At 41.9% G+C, this 19638-nt stretch overlaps 1 protein-coding gene across 10 annotated transcripts in view; it reads right to left on the minus strand.

Annotated features, from left to right (window-relative positions):
• The window catches only part of foxp2 (forkhead box P2), a 104170-nt gene that overhangs the window by 49317 nt on the left and 35215 nt on the right, over nucleotides 1–19638 (minus strand). For all 10 annotated transcript variants that reach the window (XM_082511398.1, XM_082511393.1, XM_082511399.1 and 7 more), the window contains one exon: nucleotides 10808–10994. In XM_082511398.1, coding sequence (XP_082367524.1) covers nucleotides 10808–10984 — 177 coding nt within the window. In that variant the 5' untranslated portion in view covers nucleotides 10985–10994. The remainder of the gene's footprint in view (nucleotides 1–10807; nucleotides 10995–19638) is intronic.

Genomic DNA, 19638 nt, shown 5'->3' on the forward strand with positions numbered 1-19638 from the left:
TCAAAGCTCACACAAAACAATCATTAGGGAAAACAGGAAAGCTACTGAGTAGCAGTGCCCTACACCCTTCATGCCAAGGAAAACTCATTTAAATTGGGGTGATATCATTTAGAATCCTCAGTATTTGTTTGTGAGTGTGCATAAGCAACTCAAGCCTTAAGTGCATCTGTATAAGACCCCCGTCTTGGGGGCTCTGTTGTTGCAGGTCAATAGTATAAGTGTCTGTCTGTCTCATCCTGGAGAGCTCAGGTTAAGTGTCGAGTCTAAGTGTTGCTCTCTCCTGGCGTCATCGAAAGAGAGCACCCTGACCTTAGTGAATGAACTCATCTCACCCACACATACGGCAAATTTTCCAGCCAATTCAAGCAATTCTTTTGCGTATAGATAGCAATCACAAAACAGCATATAAATTACTTTGCGTGTGTGGCCTTAGATAATCCGTTGCAATGATTTTTACGTACGTCTTTTTTGCCCAACCGAATTCAATCCAATTTTCCTTCCACTAAAGCAAAGGAGCACAGACTTTTAATAGCCATTTGTACACGTTTATGTGACTACTTGGTCTTGCCATTAGCCCCCTGTCTCCTCATCCAGGCTTGCTCTCCATTGAGGGCAATGTATCTTTCAGTGAATGCCTCACTTCCCCGAAAGATCAGCTCAATAAATAGCCGCTGCATCTGCCTATGGAAGGGCAATGGATCACCTTCACTCCCCCTGTTCTTTCTCTCAATCTCTTTTCTTATGTAACACCTATCTTGTCCTGCGCTCCTTCTCCTCCTCTCTTTCTTTCCTCCGATCTGCATTGTACCTCGGCGGTTGCCTTGTGAATATTCCAATTACAGCAATGTGTGTTTGACCTTTAAGTGAGCAGCAGAAGATATAGTTATCTGCCTTCCACTCAGACACCCAGCGTCTATCAATCAGTAATCCACCCTCCAGCCCCCACCACCCTCACTAGAACAGGCTACTAGACTCAGCTGGGTCTGGAGAAATGTGTGTGTGTGCACCCATGTGTGTGTGTGTGAAAACTGAGAAAGAGATGGAGAGAGGGAGCTATCATGGGCACAAACTGTGACAGGGGTGAGGTAGACAAAGAGGCTTGGAAAGCTTTACTGATAAAAAAAAAAATGTTAAAAAAAATGCACAAGGTTTGTGCTTGAGTACATAAATGTATACCACACAAACAGACTCACACAAGAAAGAAAGAAAGAGATGTTAAACACTTTTTTTCTTTAATCTGCCAACAGCCTGACTGGGCCTTACTTCCATAAACAAAGACTTTTCCAGCATCCTATATCACGCTTCTAAGAACAAGCAAGCGTGAGCAGAATCATACTTCTTTAGTTTCATTCTTGTGCCCACCCTTTTTCCAAAAGGCTAATCTACATCTTTCATTGAATCAAGAATGGAAATTCACAAGAAATGCTTCTTTTTCAATTTCATGCTGAAGTAGCTCAAGTTAGTGGATGTAATTTCTCCTAACAAGAAAATTTATCACTCTGTCGCACTCTTAGTCTGGTGACTATGTGAGAACAGGGCCTCCGTTTTGCTTTTCTTTTTTTCCCCCTCTCTGGGCTTTGATAAATGTGCCAAAAGCATGATCATTCCCTTCATAGCACTCCATACAAGGACAGAACAATTACAGTGGGTATTAAATAAATAAAACCTATGGCTAAAATTTGTATGAAAGATAAATGACATAATTTAAGACTTTGATAAAAACCTTACAAAATTAAGTAAGGGCTAAGCCAATGGGCGAATGGGGGTTGTTCTATACAAATGATAGAGACCTCAACTTCTGAGTCTAAATTATGCGATACTCTGTGAAAAAAAAAAAAGAAAGTTCCAGTTATTTTCTGAGGAATTTTCTCCTCACACATTTAAAACCTGTGCCAACAAAGAAGTATTTCCTTGCTGTGACAGAAATTCTGGCGAGGACTAACGATGCAAGAAAAACTCCTACAAATCCATTTGAAGTTTTTGTGCAAATTAGGATTATCGGGTTCACGCTGAATTGGATGATGAAGTCCAAACAGGTGAAAAGGAATGCACAAAGAATAGTATCGCAGAAACAATACCACGCATGGCCAAGCCACCAGGCTAATGTATATTTATCATGTAAACTTCTGATAAATGCATATGCAGAAACAATCAAATCTCTGGCTTTCCATTGGAAGATTTCGCACTACAGACTCAAGCGTGAAACCAATATCAGCTTAGTGTCTACTCAAGCTTGAAGTGCTGCGCCTAGCCCACAAAGCATGTTCTGCATATGCTCATGGGCGTCATTTTTATTAGGGTGGAACAAGCAGCTTTCCACTGCTATCACTGATCAATTCGTGTGAGTTAAGTCCCCAGTGTGGGTAAATAAGCAGTGGTTAGTTCTTGATGAGGAATGGCAGGCTGTCTGAGCATGAACACAGGCTGGAGAAAGGTGGGCCTGTCTATCTCTACTGAAATGGATTCCCAGCGTGACTTCTATTATTAACCTCTGTACATCTTATTCTCTGTTTTTACCCCAAAATTATGCATTTTAAGTAGCGTCTTCTGACTGACTTTATAATTGTTACATTTGTCTTAATGTAGAAATACAGCAAGCCTGGCATTATTATTAATAAGTTGTAAATGATACAGATAGCACTCCACCTTGACTGCAAAAGTGAGGACCTGACCTTGGCTGATACACTTTCAAAAGTCACCAGCTTCAGCTCTAAAGCCTGCAGTGAAGAGAGCCAAAGCCAGCGCTAAGTGACATGTCAGTTTGCCTGTTTGGAGCCTTCAAATTCCCCACGGCCTGAGCTTATTTACTACATTTGTATGAAAAGCTGTGAAGAGGAGAGGGCTGAGAGCCCAGCTGGCTCTCTTACATATGTATACAGTGTTTGGAGGCAATGTGTAAAGACCATCTCCCCCTCCCCTTGTAGAGTGTAGTGTTACAACTACAAACAACTTGGGAGAAGGATAGAGCCATTTATATATTCAAAAATGGGTCAGGGATGGAGGTAATCGGAGCAGCAGGGAGTGTTAACAAGTGCAACAACAAAAAGAAAAAGGAGAAAAAACTGATGATACCTGGAATCTGCACAGATTGGGGCGCTTTAGAGAACGAGAGCACCGGTGACATTAAAGATGTTGCTTCTTCTTCCTAGTCATCTTCTTAACCAGATTTGAAGTCATTTTAATATTAGTTAGAGGAAGGGAGGGGGTGATACACAACAAACCATCGGGCATGCGTTTCAGAGTCTGATTTGTTACTATTCATGACTAAAGCAGAGAGGAACTGTAATACTAGACATGCTTGTTAAATTCACAACACTCCAAAGCTGCCTTCTAGCAAATCCTGTCTTTTGGTTGTCAGCTTAAGACACCCCAGCATATGCATATGTAGGATTTTTAAGCTCTGTTAAATGGATAGCGGTGTCGTGGCCTATCAAATGACTATAAGCCACTTGCCTTTTTTTGGGGGGGGGGGACCATTTCCAGAAAATGCAGTCAGCAATGCGATACGTCGTATGCATCGGAAAGCACCCCCCTGACACACATGCACACACACACATGCACGTGTTTTCTTCATCCTCCTCTTAACTCCACATTAGAAGAAAACAGAGGCATTTAAATGTATGTATTCAGGCTGTGTGTGACACTAACACTCCACCCCACCATATTAATGACTGGTACGCAGTTTAAGCCGACGACAGGGGAGTGGCAATAAACAATGACAGAATGCTCGTTTTCGATTGTGAGGCCGCGAAAGATGATACACTATTCAACACCGAGCCAGTTTGCAAATAAATTATTGTGAAGGGTATTGAGCTGAAAGAATTGCTCAGTCCCCTCAGAGTATGCCACAGTGTGTGTGTGTGTGTGTGTACGTGTGGCTGTTTATGTGTTTGTGTCTGCGTGAGTGGACTTATAGATCCAGTGCCATTTATTTCCCTGAGTTGGACCAGGGCAGTTAGGGAGGCGTAAAAGGAAATGAGTTGTGAAGTGGCCATTGATCCTGGCCTGCACGAGGTTAGCTAGAGACTGGAGGACTATTGGCCACAGTGTGTGCTGCTGAATGACTGCCTCTTATTTACACGGAGGAGGTTAACGCTGGCTTAGTCATTTATCACTGAGCTACTGCACTATATAAGAAAAAAAGAAAAGAGAAAAAAGTGTGTCAGGTCAAACATAAGGCCTAACCTAAGCTGAATGAACTAGATTCCATTTAATGTATTCCTATATAATTGCATGGTAATGTCTTTTCTTTCTTTTTATATTTCAGTTAGTCAAAAGAATATCATTATTTACGACTGTAGTAATTTGGATTAAGAGAACTGGGTTTATTCAGGGCAATCTGCATACATGCAAACCATAAAGTGCACAGAATGCAGCATGGAAGAAGGAATTATTGTGGAAGTCGGTTGTAAAGTGGGTTGCATCAACTTAACTTAATTGTGGGATCTATGGGGTGGCTGTAGCTCAGGTGGCAGAGCAGGTCAGCCACAAATCAGAAGGTCGGTGGTTCGATCCCAGGCTACCTCCTGGCTGCATGCCAAGTATCCTTGGGCAAGATACCAACCCCATGTTTGCCTACTGGTGGTGGTCAGAGGGCCCGGTGGCGCCAGTGTCCGGCAGCCTCGCCTCTGTCAGTGCGCCCCAGGGCAGCTGTGGCTACAATGTAGCTTGCCATCGCCAGTGTGTGAATGTGTGTGTGTGTGAATGGGTGAATGACTGAATGTAGTGTGAAGCGCTTTGGGGTCCTTAGGGACTAGAAAAGCGCTATACAAATGCAGGCCATTTACCATTTACCATCTGTCAGTTGGATGACTTGAAAGGTATCATCTGAGCCATCATTTGATTCGAACCAGCGCTGAAATCAGTTGATCTGACATGAATGCTGCAGAGCTCAAACTAACTCTTTTCTTGATTCTTTTTTTTTTAGCAGAAAATAAACAGTTACACTAAAGTCAACTTTTAGTGGTGAACCATATAAACGCAAGCCTGCACGTGCACACACAGAGCAGGATCTGTTTTCTTCTTCTTGTGCCACCTTTAACCCGTATACTCATCTGACCTTACTGCAACTGCTTGAGGATAAGATGCCCGTAAGTGTTTATTTCCAGCAGATTTCCACTATCTCTCTTCATCCTCGCCTCTCAATTCCTCCATCGCTTGCTTTCCCTGCTCTCTTACTGTCCCTTTCTCCTCGTCTCTCTTTCAAGCTTTGCAGCTTGACATTTCGCCATGCTCTCAAGGGACACCCGCACGAAATGGAGTTACTGGGAGAGCGCCACTGTAAATTCCAGAAGGCCACATGTAATGTGTCTTAAACATAGATGGACAGGCCAGGTTTCTGCGAGCTGAAGAATAAGAAGGAGGGGGGGAAAAGGCAGAGAACGGGAGACAGAGGGAGAGTTGGAGGAAGAGGTGGTGTCTAGATAGATAATAGAATAATACTGTGTTTTGTCTGGGGAAGCGTGAGCAAACAGCAGCTATGCTGTCATTCACATCCTATATCTTTAGTGTCATCGCAAAGGGGGAAACTACAGGCCTATATGTCACAGGCCTGTATGTACTATTCTGTGGGGACTGTCTGCTGATAGCCAGGCTTGAAATAAAAAGAAGGATGACTTTCATTGTAAATAAGTCAGACACAAGGATTGCCAGAGAAGAACTGCCTTTTCGCTGAAAGGGGAAATAATTTTACAAAGACATATAGTACATGCTGCTTTCCTAATGCTTCTCCTGCCTTTACAGAAAAACCTTATCTTCACACAGACGATGATGGTTAACAAAAGGCTCCTTTATGAAATCGTTCATATTTCAGTGGAGGTCTTTCTCCTGTCCTGAGAGGTGATTGATGCATCAGGCCAGGGCCAGTGTCTTATTTACACAGTTGAGTGGGGCAATCTCAGGCCTGAAAGATAAACCTAATGAGCTTCTTTGTGTAAGGGTGCAAATGAGAGACACCATCCTCCCCTCCCTCCTTCCCTATTCCATCCAAAGGGACAGTCTGGGTGATTAGGCCTTTAAATTATGCTCAAGGGCAAAGCCCAGATTTGCATCTTAGGTATGTGCGTGTTTGTCTGTGTGTGTGTGTGTGTGTGTGTGTGTGTGTGTGTGTGTGTGTGTCTCTCTTGCTTCTCAAATACAGTACAAGGAGACAGACAGAGAGGCAGGTGAAGGGCATAGAGAGAAAGATGCTCGAGGCTTGTTTATGGGAAGGGATGGTAGGGGAAGACTGTGTGTCAGTACCCAGTTTATACTAAACAACAAACTTGAGTTGTTATAAGAGGAAGATGAGCTCATATGTCTGTCAAATAAGAGCGTGCACACCTACACACACACACACACACACACACACACACACACACACACACACACACACACACACACACACACACACACACACACACACACACACACACACACATTGTCATTTTGTCCTTTGTCTGTGGGGTAACTTTCTCCCTAATGACTTTCATTTTGGGGAGAATTTAATTTGCCCCTAAACCCTAAATACTACCCATCACTTGCTGTCAGATTTCTCATCCCTTCCATTTCCTCCAGCTAAACAGCTAGGAAGGCAGGTTAATTGCTGTCACTCTCAAGTTGGACCACTGCCTAGCTCTTGTGTAGCGACAGGGGTAGCCTAGAAGTAAGATGGCACCTTGGCGCACTTATTGTAATTTATGTCAAAATGCTGCACTCATTTAAATGGGGTTGGATAGTTTGCATTTTGCTGCATCATGTGCCTCAGGAAAACGGTAAAACGCATACCTAACCAGTTTACCAACATGTAGAACTCTGCCTCTGTCAGCCGTAAGTGGCACCTTTTGCACAAAATAAATATTTGGCCAGGAGGCATGCAAGCAGAAAGCACATTGCATGCAAAAAAGAAAATATAATTAATTTAAAAAAAAATCACAGGAGCAGGTTTATGAAAATACAAAAATATGAAGCCAGCATTTTCTAATTATACTGGATTTTAATGAGTGAAGTCTTTAGACTAGTAGCAGATCGCAGTGGTTGTTCATACAGCTGTCTTTGGTTACAGTGGCTGACCCAACCATAATACATTAGCCTTCCGTGCCTCCATCTTGCTCTGAATATCAATATATTTCCTACTGTAGGAACTCAGCCCATTTAAAGGAGGGCAGCAGTTCTGAGCATTGGCTCATCAATCCCACTGATAACCCTGGCAGGATTAAGTCTACAGAACACTGTAATCAACTAACAGGCTCATTATAGGGCATTATGTTACAGACCCAAAGATCGATGCATGACTTCCATGTACATACTTGGCAGCATATACTATTAAAACATAAAGCTAACTCCGGTCAATGACAAATAGATTGCTACTATGAGCTCAGCACATTTTTTTTTTGCTCTACAAGAGAGCTTTTATAGTGATCATTTTGCATAGCAATTAGAGCTGTGTAACATTCATCATTTGCTCTGATACATATCTGCAGCTGGCAAATTGCAATCAGATACAGTGGGTATCTAATCTGTGATCTCAAATCAAATTAGGTCTATTTAGACAACCTTGGGAACGGGGTGATGAAACCCTGACAGAAATTAAGGACTGGAAATTTAATTGTGACAATGGTTATTATTCAGATAGCTGGATAACGAAATGTGTGGCTTTTACACTGAACACAATGACCTGCATAAAAACGAAAGACATTCAAATTTGTAAAAGATATTCACTTTATCTTAAATGAAATAATAGTGGATTATTATTAAAGGAAAATCTCAACTTTTGAAATCTGGATGTGGAAAAACTGTGTGCATTACTTCATCTTGATCTTACAGACTTTGGCCGAATCTAAGGTGTCGAGACCTGAAGATGCTGCTTTTCTAATTATAGCTGCAGGTGGTATTTTGGAGCTGCTAGGTAATGGCAGAACCCATAGGGACAGTGGAGAATTCATCAGTGCTTATTATTAATCATCCCCCCAGCAGCGTGATGAGAGGCTGCAGCTTCTATACCCACTGGACCACTCAATGTCATTCCAAATGTGGGTGGAAAATTACATTCAACTGCATTCCTTCAAAATGGACTCGGAGCAAACGTGGATAGAAATTTTTTTAAGCTGCATTGAAGTGTAAAAAAAGTGCAAGCATATATGGATGCATGTGTATATGGCCACACAGGGTCCATGCTGCATATACGCCTGTCAATATCACATCCGTCACACAAAAGCAGCAGTGCTCAGTGCTAACAGATGTATATATAAAATATATATTTTTTTAAATCTAACCTCATCCTTTTGTTGAACTGTGCTTGCAGTGTGAGCACACCACAGGAAGTGTGTGAAGTTAACAGCACAGGGCCCCTGTTTTAAAAAGCCTCCAGAGACCTGTTAGCCGGACTGCTCATTTCAATGTGTCTCTCTCTGGGTTGGGAGAAGGCTCGGGCTGGCCTCTTTACGAGGCGCATACTGTCATACCCCCCCACCCAACCCCAACCGCACACCATCACAGCTCTCAGCCGTATGTCCATCTCACAGACTTAACTAGACACCTTATGCTTACATTGCTTTTTTTCCACCTCTCAGTGCTGTGGCCTTTTTAAAATTTTTAACGGCACTTTTTTTCATTTTCACTGACAGACACACTTTTATCCATTCTTTTCAATTACATTTTGAGTACACAGTCTAATATCTCTAAATCTACTGCTCAGATTGCAATTTTAATAAAATAAAACATATAACATGAAATGTAAAGCAATTCAAAGTTTTCTCAGGGATCACCTTTATCTTAGGATTTCTCTCCTGATGGGAATGGTCTCTTCCATAATGACTGTGCTCTGTTTCAAAGGACACTAGGACTCACTGTGTGGTTTGAGTATGAATCTGATGTGAATCACATGCTACGGCCTTCAAACCCACTCGATCTCAACCCGATTAAACACCTCTGAGAGATGACATGTCAGACAGTGCTCTTCACCACCATCATTAAAACACAGAAAAGGGAATATCTTTTTAAAAGAACGGTGTTCCATCACTCCAGTAGAGTTTCAGAAACTTGAAGAATCTGCGTCAAGGTGCCTTAGAGGTGTTCTGGTCACACATGGGCGCTCAACACCTTACTAGGGCACTGTGGTGGTTTTTCCATTAATTTGTCAAGAAAAAGAAGAGAGAATTACCGAAATCTACCCAACATCTTCAAATGCACGAGTGATGCCTGAGAGAAAGAGAGGTCTGACCCCAATCATACGTGTGTGTGTAGGAAGAGTGGCAGAGTGGTGATAAAGCAGGAGGATGAGGCCACAGTGCTATAATGCAGCTGAAGCCACCAGCAGGGGTGAATAGGGTTGTGGAGAATGGGTGTTTGGATGGTATGGGGCTTATGGGGAACAGAAGAGGTGATGGTGGACTTGGGGGGGGGGGGGGGGGGGGGGGCGTGCTCCAGGACAAGCTTCATTTTGCTACACTGAATAGCCCGTATACACACATGCAGAAACTCATCGACACGTATTGTTCCGCCCTCGCCAAATTGACCACAGGGCTTCAGTTGCCACCAAAAGAAAGAAGAAAAGAAAAATTCACATAAATACAAATACACACTCGCATGAAAATTTCACCATTAGCCCAAAGGACAGCACGCATCATTACAAAACCCGCGGTGTTGTCCTCCATCTACCCCAAAGCATGGCCCTCTGACCTAATCTCCCACTGCTCTTTTGGCAAACTGTCAAAGCCATCATTCACCGTGAAAAGACACGAGAGACACTTGACTCCTTTACTCTGCTGGCGACTGACTTTCACAACTCCTGCCCCCCAACCGCTCCACCACCCTCCCCCCGCACCCTGCAGTTAATTCACCCTCAACTTGCTGTGACTGAGATGAATAGCAGCGGTACAATGAAACATGTGTTGGCAGGGAGGGAAAAAAAAGCAGGCATCAAATATTCGTGATCAGCGGTGCCTCTAAGAAGCGCCATTTAATAAAATCGATACAATAAATAACTAAACTATGGAAAAACTATAAAAAGTACATCTAAAGTATTTGCTAGTTGAAGGGAAGTGAAGATCGGAGACTGCAAGCTATAAATCAAAAGCGTCCCGGTCAAAGGTTTCTCTCCTGCTGGTGGGTCTGTGGTTAGAATGTCTGCATCTGTGTGAGAGCCTCCAACTAGTGGCGAGTTAGGAGGCCCTCTGGTGGATACAGCGCAGCCATGACATACACACCCATGCATATGCGCGCAGATACACACTCTCCCTGTCCAAACTGGTCCGTTTGATGCTCCAACACGCTCTCTCTTTCTCTGTCCTCTCTCCCTCTGTCATGCACTTTTTCTCTGTCTCACACACACGCACTACATTTCTCACATGGCCTCACAGGGCAGCAACAACCCCCAATATATTCCCAAATTCAAATGCTAGTGGAAAAAAACTAAGCAAAACATGAAATAAAAAAATAACAGCTGAATTTCTAAACTAAAACAGTAGCAGCAAAACACCCTGAGCATCATCTGGAGGCAGCAGCTTCAAGCAGAGCACGCTGTCAGCACAACAAACTGCCGAGAACATTTACCAACAACCTAAACAGCCTCTTATATAAACAATGTGTTTTCCACATGCCTAAAAAACAACAATGCCACACACACACACACACACACACACACACATACACAAAACAACATAATTCATTGTGCCTCCTGCCTATGTAGAACACCCCAGCGCTGCCTGAGAAGAGAGCACAGCAGAGCGGAGAGGTAGAGCGAGGGGGAAACGGAGTGTGTGAGGGAGAGAGAGCGGCAGAGAGAGAGAGAGAGAGTAAGAGAGACGAGACGGGGAGAAACACAACTTACCTGCTGTTGTTGCAGATGCAGCAGCTCGACTGTGCTTACTTCGCTGCTTGTGTCACCAGCGCTTGATCTCCCATCTCTACTGCCAGCCTCTAATTGGCTGCTGCTTAGGGTGCTCATTCCATTTTGACTCATTGAACTGTTGCTTATTGTCTCTGTGGCCGACTCCTGCATCATCATGATTTAAAACCTAGAAGTGATTAAGAGGCACCGGTTAGGGCTCTTCTTGTTACAATTCCCCCCTTTTTTTCCCTCCTATTTTTTTTTTTTTTACGCTTCCATTATCAAGCCCTCAGTCCCCCTCTGCAAATTAAAGCATTTAAAGAAGAGGGAGGGGGGGAAAGGAGAAAGGGGGGATGCAGGAGGAGCAATTATGCATTCATTGTGTAAATGAAGCAATACAAAGAGATGCATGTCCTGGTGCTTTCTGAAATGGGAAGAATATCTAAATGTGGTTTTAAAGCCACTAAAATTTGGCTGTAAATCAGAGCACCTGCATTGCTTTATTAGTATTTGCATTATTAAAAACACATAATACACTGGTAGGAATTAAAGGCAAAATATATATATATAAATAAATAAAATATGGGATTCTTAAATAACATGTGCTTAATTCTTAATATCTCCATTGCACTTTGAGGACGGCCAGGCACCACGGACAGAAAATACAGAAGCGAGGGCACTCTTAAAATATTTGCCGTCTGGAAGCTGTCCGATTTTTCGTGTGTTTCGCATCTGAATGAAGTTGCCTAATGACGCAAGGCTAATCATGCAAAATTAAAATTTGGTGGCGGGGAAGAGGAGGAGGAGGTGGAGGAGGCGGCACCAAATCACATGGTGCAGGGCTGGTGATGAACACCATAATGGGTTTGTCATCCTTGCTGTGGCTAAAGAAAATCTGCCTCGCAGGCTTCCATAGAGAAAGAACGCTCATAATTCATTTTATTGGCTTGAATCATGTTTTTCTCCACTCTCTTCTTTAATCAAACCTTATACATTCATTTATTTTACCACATTTAAAAAATAAATATCCCTGGTGTGGATGAGAGGCAATCAAAGTTTCTGCTGGCAGATTTACAAGTCAAAACCACATTTTAAAAAGTGTAAATAAATATAGGAAATTGAATTAATTCTGTCAGCATCTATTAGATATGGAAAAACTTGGGTAAAAATTGAGAAGAAGAAAAAAGGGATGAAGAAAGGATTCTATCATGAATATCACTAATGATTGTGCTAAAAACAGCATAAATTATGCATATTACCTCCTCTCTTTCCAGTAATAAATGTTTTATCATTATCCTCTGCATTTAATGCTCTGTACCTTCGCTGGGGCAGAGAAGAGCAGTGCCAACATCAGTTCTCACAATAAATAAAAGACAACTTAAGCACTCCGCAATCACAAATTGTGTGCAGGAGAAAGAAATTCTGAAATGCTGAAAATTAAAATGGGGAAAAAAATAATGTGAGACAATTAATTTTTAAAAATATACCCCTTTTTAATAAAAAAAATAATATAGTGACTCTCTTATGGAGGAACCTTGCTTTAAAAAGCTGTCAATATTTCCAGTCCTATTACTACTTTTTACATTTTAAAACAAATATTTTTACAGCTTCTTTTTCTCCACTACCACCACCACGACTGAATCCATATATATGCAACCAGAGAGGGACAAACAATGATAATGATTGTGTGTGAATGCGCTTTTTTTGTGTGCATTTGTGCCCAGCCCACATGGGTACCGTGTGTATTCTTTGGCCTGTAAATACCATTTTAATAGAAGTGTGTACACGTCCCTTCACTGTGTTTGTGTGTGTGTGTGCATGTGTGAGTGTTTGACGAGGGGCAGATACAGGACAGGCCTTAAAGGATGTCCACAGCCAGGATAAACAGGATCTAGGCAGGGAGAACAAACAGGGCTGAGCTATTACACAGAGCAGGGCGACAGCTGCCCGGGACACAAGTAAATAGGGAAGAGGCCAGGACAAGGCGTGCTTGTGAACAAACAGGCCCCTGTTTAACACCGCAGCGCTCACTACTGATGGAGAGAGACGCAGTAAAAGAAGGCAGAGATAGACAGAAAGGGTGGGGGATGACGAAGAAAGGCAGAGGAGAAGAATGAAAGTGAAGGAGTGCGAGAGGAAGAGAGGGTGTGGGATGGAGAGAGGGAGGAAGGTGGTGATGTTTTCAGGGGGGAGGTAGAGAGAGAGAGAGAGAGAGACTGGCACAATGTGACATCCAATCCGGTGATGAATCTCAGCATAAGAAACTCAAGGCTGCAGCCGAGATCAGCCGGCTAATAAGTATTCAAATTAGGCATAAATTTTACATGCCCAATGTTTAAAATATTCAGAGAAAGACTGTCTGATTGCCTTTACTATGATTTTATGAACACTCTAATGGAGCTTGGATCTCTCTTTTTTTTTTTCCTGCTTTCTTTCTTGGACCGGCGACGGATGTTCGGAAAACCTGAAGATATAAGAGACGAGGAAATGAGGATTTTTAATAACATCTGAATGCAACGCAAACTATGGTGGAAATCCAAGGAAAATTGCTACTTTGATATTAACAAATCAATGTGATTTTACTCTGTTTTTTAAAAGAAAAATCTGAGCTCACATCAGATTACTATTTATAAAAAGTTAAAGTCAAATAAAGAAAAAAGGGTTAAAAAAAACTGTTAGAAAAATCTGAATCTGAATACATAAATAATAAGATGGCCAGCTTAATCTCAACGCTATAATCTTCCTCACCTCCTCCAAAATAAAATCTGCAACATAATGATAATGCAGATATATGCAAAGTATATTCGCAGAGATCAGATGGTGCTTTAACCTTAATGACAGCAGTGAGATAAATTAATTAGCCATCTAAAGGCGGCATTCAAATCTGCCAATTAGAATGTCAATTAGAAACACAGCCAGGCTGCAATGACGAGCGGGCAACCAAGCTGTGGATCTGACTGTGGGGGTGATGGAACTGTCACAGATAGACACACACACATACACGCGTGTGTGCGCACAAACACATGCACAATACTCGAGAGTGACAATGCTCTGCACCTGGGGGCGTGACTGTATGAAGCATGCATGTAAGACTGCGTCTGTATATGTGCATGAGCCCACCACGGTGCCCTCTCCCTGAGGGGTACCAGCCCTGACCCCAGCTCAGCCTGTCCTGAACCAACTGGGTTGGAAGGAACCACGCCACCTCCAGCTACAATATCCGCCAAGGCCGTCGTTCCAATGTGGCTGCTTTATTGCTGCATGAGTGAGGCTTGCCGGCTGCCGGCTTGCCTGCACGTGTGTTTGACATCCATAAATTGGTGTCCTGCATTTCAACACACCCGCTATTTGATGCCATTTCCTCAAGCCATAATCTTCCAATGAGGGAGAACCTAGACCACTTATTATCATGATCGGAAGCAAAGAGGAAGCCTGTTATTACCTGGTAATATGCTGGTAATTCTGCAGACGTATAGCTTTGGGAAGGAAGATGACAGTGATACTCGGCGTTTGGGTTATAAGAGATGAAGATAGCTTTGAGCACTCTAAATTTACTGTCGCTGAAGGCACCAACATTTCTATTAGGATAGAGGTTCAACAGAAAGAAAAGACACTTCATTTTGCAAAGCTTCAGAGCAACTCCAGCTTTTGTCTCATTTCGTGTGCAACTCTACAATCACTCGATTGCTTGCTTCCTCTTCAGTTATAGCAAATATTTACTGTTGAATCTTGCATCGTCAGGAATCTGAGAAAGTGTCCCGACGGGGCGTTTGGCCCAGAAATCTGGAGAAATTCTCCGATTTCTTTGGAGAAATGACACAACAAAGGTGTAAGGAAAATTGAGCCTTTCATTGCCTTAGTCGCACACACACACACTCCCAGTTCTGCACATACACGACAAAACACACACCTATCATTAAAGGGGAAAGAAGCAGCCCTCCATCTTTGTTTGCGAGCTCTAAAAGCCCTTAATGTAGCCTCATTACCTGGCCTGTCTCCCGCTCTATCATGTGCAGTAAACACACACTATGACACTGGCAATCCATCTAGTGGGAATACACAGCTGTCTCCAATGCTCCAACACAGTCTGGGGAACACTGAGGAATTTTTGTTCAGAGTCCCTGGGCTATCCATTCTCAGCATGAGGATGTTCTCCACTGTGTCTATCTAAAACACAGATCCATTTTCACATTCTACATGCATGAGTTGCAAAAAATATTTTCATTAGGATGACACAAAAGAAAGGGCGGAGGAAAAAAAAGTGACCGGTAAATCTGTGATCCCAGACGTCCGTTCATTATCGGTTCACATTTCAGGTGGTTGGATGGAATTCTTTTGGTGTGTGAGTTCAGAATGAAAAAATATATATATCTAATAATAATAGAAATTACATTTCACAGTCTGCTGACTCCTCACAGCTCTCTGATCAAGTCTAGATATGGTTACCATTTAAAATAATCACAGATTCTGTGCTTGAGTGAAATTAATTCATCATTGCCATAAGTTACTATGCATACAAAATAAAGAAGTAACTAGGCAAGGGCAAGAGCTCACATATTCAATACTTCAGATTGCTTAATAAATCAAAATGCCACGTATGTGCTTGACTGAAAAAAACGATGCTAAAAAAATCACTGAATTTTAAATAATGACTGGCAAAAAGTTTAATAACTTAATCTACAAATTTTATGCCTTCAAACAATCTTTGATTGTGATCATATATCTGTTTGTACCTCAGTGTGAATTGTTGTTTTTTTTCCCTGCCAGTGAGCTGTCACAGCACGAGGGGGGACATCACAAGCAATTCATTACAACCTACAGCTTCTTGTAGCGAGTTTGGAGTTTGAGATGGAAAAACGACCACTTGGAAAGCTACATTCGACACAACCCAGTCCTCCGGATTAAGTAAGGAGAGCCAGGCTGCCGTGCCTTAGAATTAAAAGCTTCCCTTTTGGCACTAAAAGGCCACCATAAAAGAGCATTAATGACTACTTCTTATAAACCTGTGTATGGTAATGGTTTCTGCTCTCAGATAGAGGAATTTCAAAAGTGCTTCACTGGTGAATAAAGATTGCTTTGGAAAAAAAAAGGGGGTGTGGGGGTGGTAGCTGAAGAAATCATATTTACAAAATCAGGAGTGGGGCCAAATGAAAAGAGATGAATATGAATAATGGACTTTGCTTTTTTCCGGATTAACATTATTCAAAGCAACGGAATCAAATGTGGTTATCTCCTGTCCAATGAGCCCCTACACTGAGAAAAACCTCAGTCATATTTCAATTCTTCATTTGAGCTGACAATAAATTGTAGTTCTGTGATAGGAGACATTCAGTCAAGAATGTTCAGAACTTAATTCTCTTCTATTTACAATAAAAAGATGAGAAAGAATAAGATAAAAGACAGACTATTTGCCACAGTATGTAAGTGTCCCTGAATGGATGTGTGAGAGTGTGTCAGAGTGGAGAACAGAAAGTGGAAAGAAAGAAAGAAAGAAAGAAAGAAAGGGGATGAATAAAATGACAAAGAGGACCATAGGAAAGAGTGTAAAGTGCATGTTCAATTGTACAATCTGCACAATGTCTCTTTAGATTCAAATGCAAGAGGCACTCAGGAATAGTGGGAATGATACTGCGTTAATACAAATTAGTGTTATGTGAATGCAACCAGCTCTGAAATATAATAATAGCAAAATATTCATTGTACACCAGCTATCCAGTTACTAATATAAATGGATATGAAAGGCAAGCATTGGTATTAATAAAATAAAATCCACTAGTATCTCATTAAAAATCAAGAAAAAAAATTATAAACAAAATATTTTACTATTAATAGATTTATGTGGTATAGTAATAAATGCACACGTCTTTGAAATATTAGTGCAGCACGGCTTGTCCCCTGATGGAAAAAGAGGAGGAGAGAGACTAGTCCTCTCCTGCATTTAGGCTCGACCCATATCATTTACATGTTACCTATCAGGCACCTCGTTCTGTTGAAGCTGTAGACAGCCCTGCCGCTGTGGGCGAGCGAGACAGTGACGAAAGCCCGATCAGTCGGCTCTCATTTGCATATTTGCCAATTTCATTAATTAACTCAGCCCACCTAATCAGGGCTAATTGACCTATAAAGAGGGGAGGCCTCATTGTCTCGTGCAATAATCTTTATCACGAGGAGAGGAGGTGCGCGGCGAATACAAGGCACTCCAGACCTAACTGTATTTATAGACATCGTATCTGGAAGTGTTTCACTCAGAAAATACTGTAAGTGATCAAAACTGAGCTGCTTTGACACATTGCAAGGACTGGATAAGAAAAAAAAGAAGTAAATGGACAAAATTCTTCACGTTGCTCTGGTGTTCTTGCTGAGAAAAATCAGAGGAGCTAATGACAGTTGGATGGGTCTGACTCTCCGCTCCTCTCCACAGATCCAGCGGACAGGCGCAGGGGAGCCAGCCGCGTCTGACACAGCTACAGAGACATAGCTCATTGTGACGTTTCCAGTTATTTCTGGTTGATTAGGGCCATTATGTCTCGAGCTCTGATTTATGTTGTCATTCCCTCTCAGCAGTCCTGCATCGATAGATCTTAATGAATTGGTAAATAAGGGTGAAGATTGCAGTTGACAACACCGCAACATTCCTCATTCATACCAGACAAGATTTATGTAACCAATTAGAAGCATAAAAAGGTGGGTTTGGTAAGGAGGGGGGGAAAAAAATCATCTCTTCTGAGGAAAATTACTAAAGTCTAGCCAACGACAAAACAGATAATGAGATGTCCTTAACTTTGGCTTAGTTGGACTTTCTGCACAGAAAGGTTGGAGACTCGGAAGAAATAGAAGAAACGATCCCGCTCCTCTTAGGATGAAAAAAAAGAAAAAATATATATATACAGAGACCGCTGAGTGTGTGTATGCATAGACTGCTTGACTGCACCTCTGCTTTAAAATAAAACATACCTGAGTGTCCAAATCACATCACAATAATGTCCAATCTAAAAAAATCCTGATGGAATCAACAGATTAAAAATTAAGCCAGAGCACCAACAAAGAACCACTTTGATGTGGAAATGTTAAATTCAAGAAGCCCCCCCCCCCCCTCCCGCCTTCACCCCCCCCCCCCCCCCAACAGCCAAAACAGAGACACTGAAAATGAAAAGTAAGGCATCCATGCAGGTGTGCGCACGCAAATCAACTGTTACCTTAATGTTTAATACAATCAGCAGGGAAATTTTCATCCGCATTTTGTAAACGCCTCGTATTTCGATCGCTTAATCTCCCCAGATTGTAGTCATAGAAATCTGTTAGCAGGCAAATAAAAGGCCACTTTGTCATTAAAAAAAATAATAAAATAAAAAATAATAATCAGATAAAAGTGCTGATCATCAATAGCCGGTGACAGGCCAGGAAGACCCAAAGGGCAGCAGTGAACAGAGGTGGAAAATTAAAGCGGAGTGATACGGGAGCCGGCTCCTTTCAGCCTCTCTCCCTTCAAGCACATGCAAATGAGGCCGTGCTGCTTAACTGCATCATTTATGTGGATAATAGCGGCATCATCATTACGGGAACTCAAATTAAATTACATCACAATTAGCATAACAAAGTGATTGGTTAAACTTTCAAAACAAATAACGCAGCTCTGCTAATGAACAGTGTTAATTGGTGAGTGTGCATTCTAAATAAAACATGTAGGTAAACATGTGTTTTAGTCTAACAATTTTAAATTTCACTTCCCCACTTTTTATTTCTTTTTTGGGGAGGAATAGAAGAAAACAGAAAAAGAAGACTTAAAACTGAATACTGCCAGGGGGATTTGTAAGCTGAAATATAAAATGTGTAGCATTTAATTTTATTGCGCTAAAGAACCTATTATATGCCAGACTCTAGAGAACAATGTAAATTATCTGCCTTCAAAATGGAGTTTGGCCAATTCTCCATGTGAACTAATCACATAGCTCATTATGCATTAGGGTATTAAATTATGAAGAGGAGTCCCTTTCACATTCCTGCACAAAGCCCTATAAAATGTTAATAATATGCCCACAATAGCCCAATACCATGCCTTGCTCACCCTCATCAATATTTAAGTAAACAAATGATCCCACTCGCCTTTGATAAAGATAATTAGTGCTTCACCAATTATCAGTCTTGTGACCTCTCTCCTCTTCAAACTAAACGTCTGCTCCAAAGAGTTTGGGATTTTTTCCCCCTCCACACGCAGAGAGATGGGAGAAAAACAAATAAGTCAAACTTCAAGTAACAGCTTTGCCCTCTCAGAACACATATCTGCAGCTGATTAATATTTGATTGTTATTAGCTTATGAAAGGTTATTGAGTGGCTGTGCCCTTTTATTCTGCTTAATCATAGTGGTGCATCACTGTCCTCTTGATTTTAATGATCAATGATTAGCTTAGCAAGCGAGTAGCAACATCTGAAAAACACACATACTCACACACACACACGAATTCATTCAAACACACACACACACACACAAAGCCAAAACCAGCACACACGTGCTCACTTGTACGCATGCACATAGACACACACACACACACAGCCATACACACTGAGCCATTCATCAACACTAATTAAGCAGCAGATTAACAGAGCCCGCAGACCAAGGCTGAACGGTTACACAGTGGGACGACCAACGGGGAAGGCAGGAGACACAGCCCGGCAATAAAATACAACCATTAAACACAGCCAAGAGCCTGAAGTCGACTATGGGTGACAGAGGATTGATGGCTGGATGAATGATGGATGGATTGATGGATAAATAGATGGATGGACAGTCTGCCTGACTTTTTTTTTTCTTCTTTTTTTTACCTGAAGGTGA

The sequence above is a fragment of the Aulonocara stuartgranti genome (genome assembly GCF_965226115.1).
Source record: "Aulonocara stuartgranti genome assembly, chromosome: 17".
In the NCBI taxonomy this organism is placed as follows: domain Eukaryota; kingdom Metazoa; phylum Chordata; class Actinopteri; order Cichliformes; family Cichlidae; genus Aulonocara; species Aulonocara stuartgranti.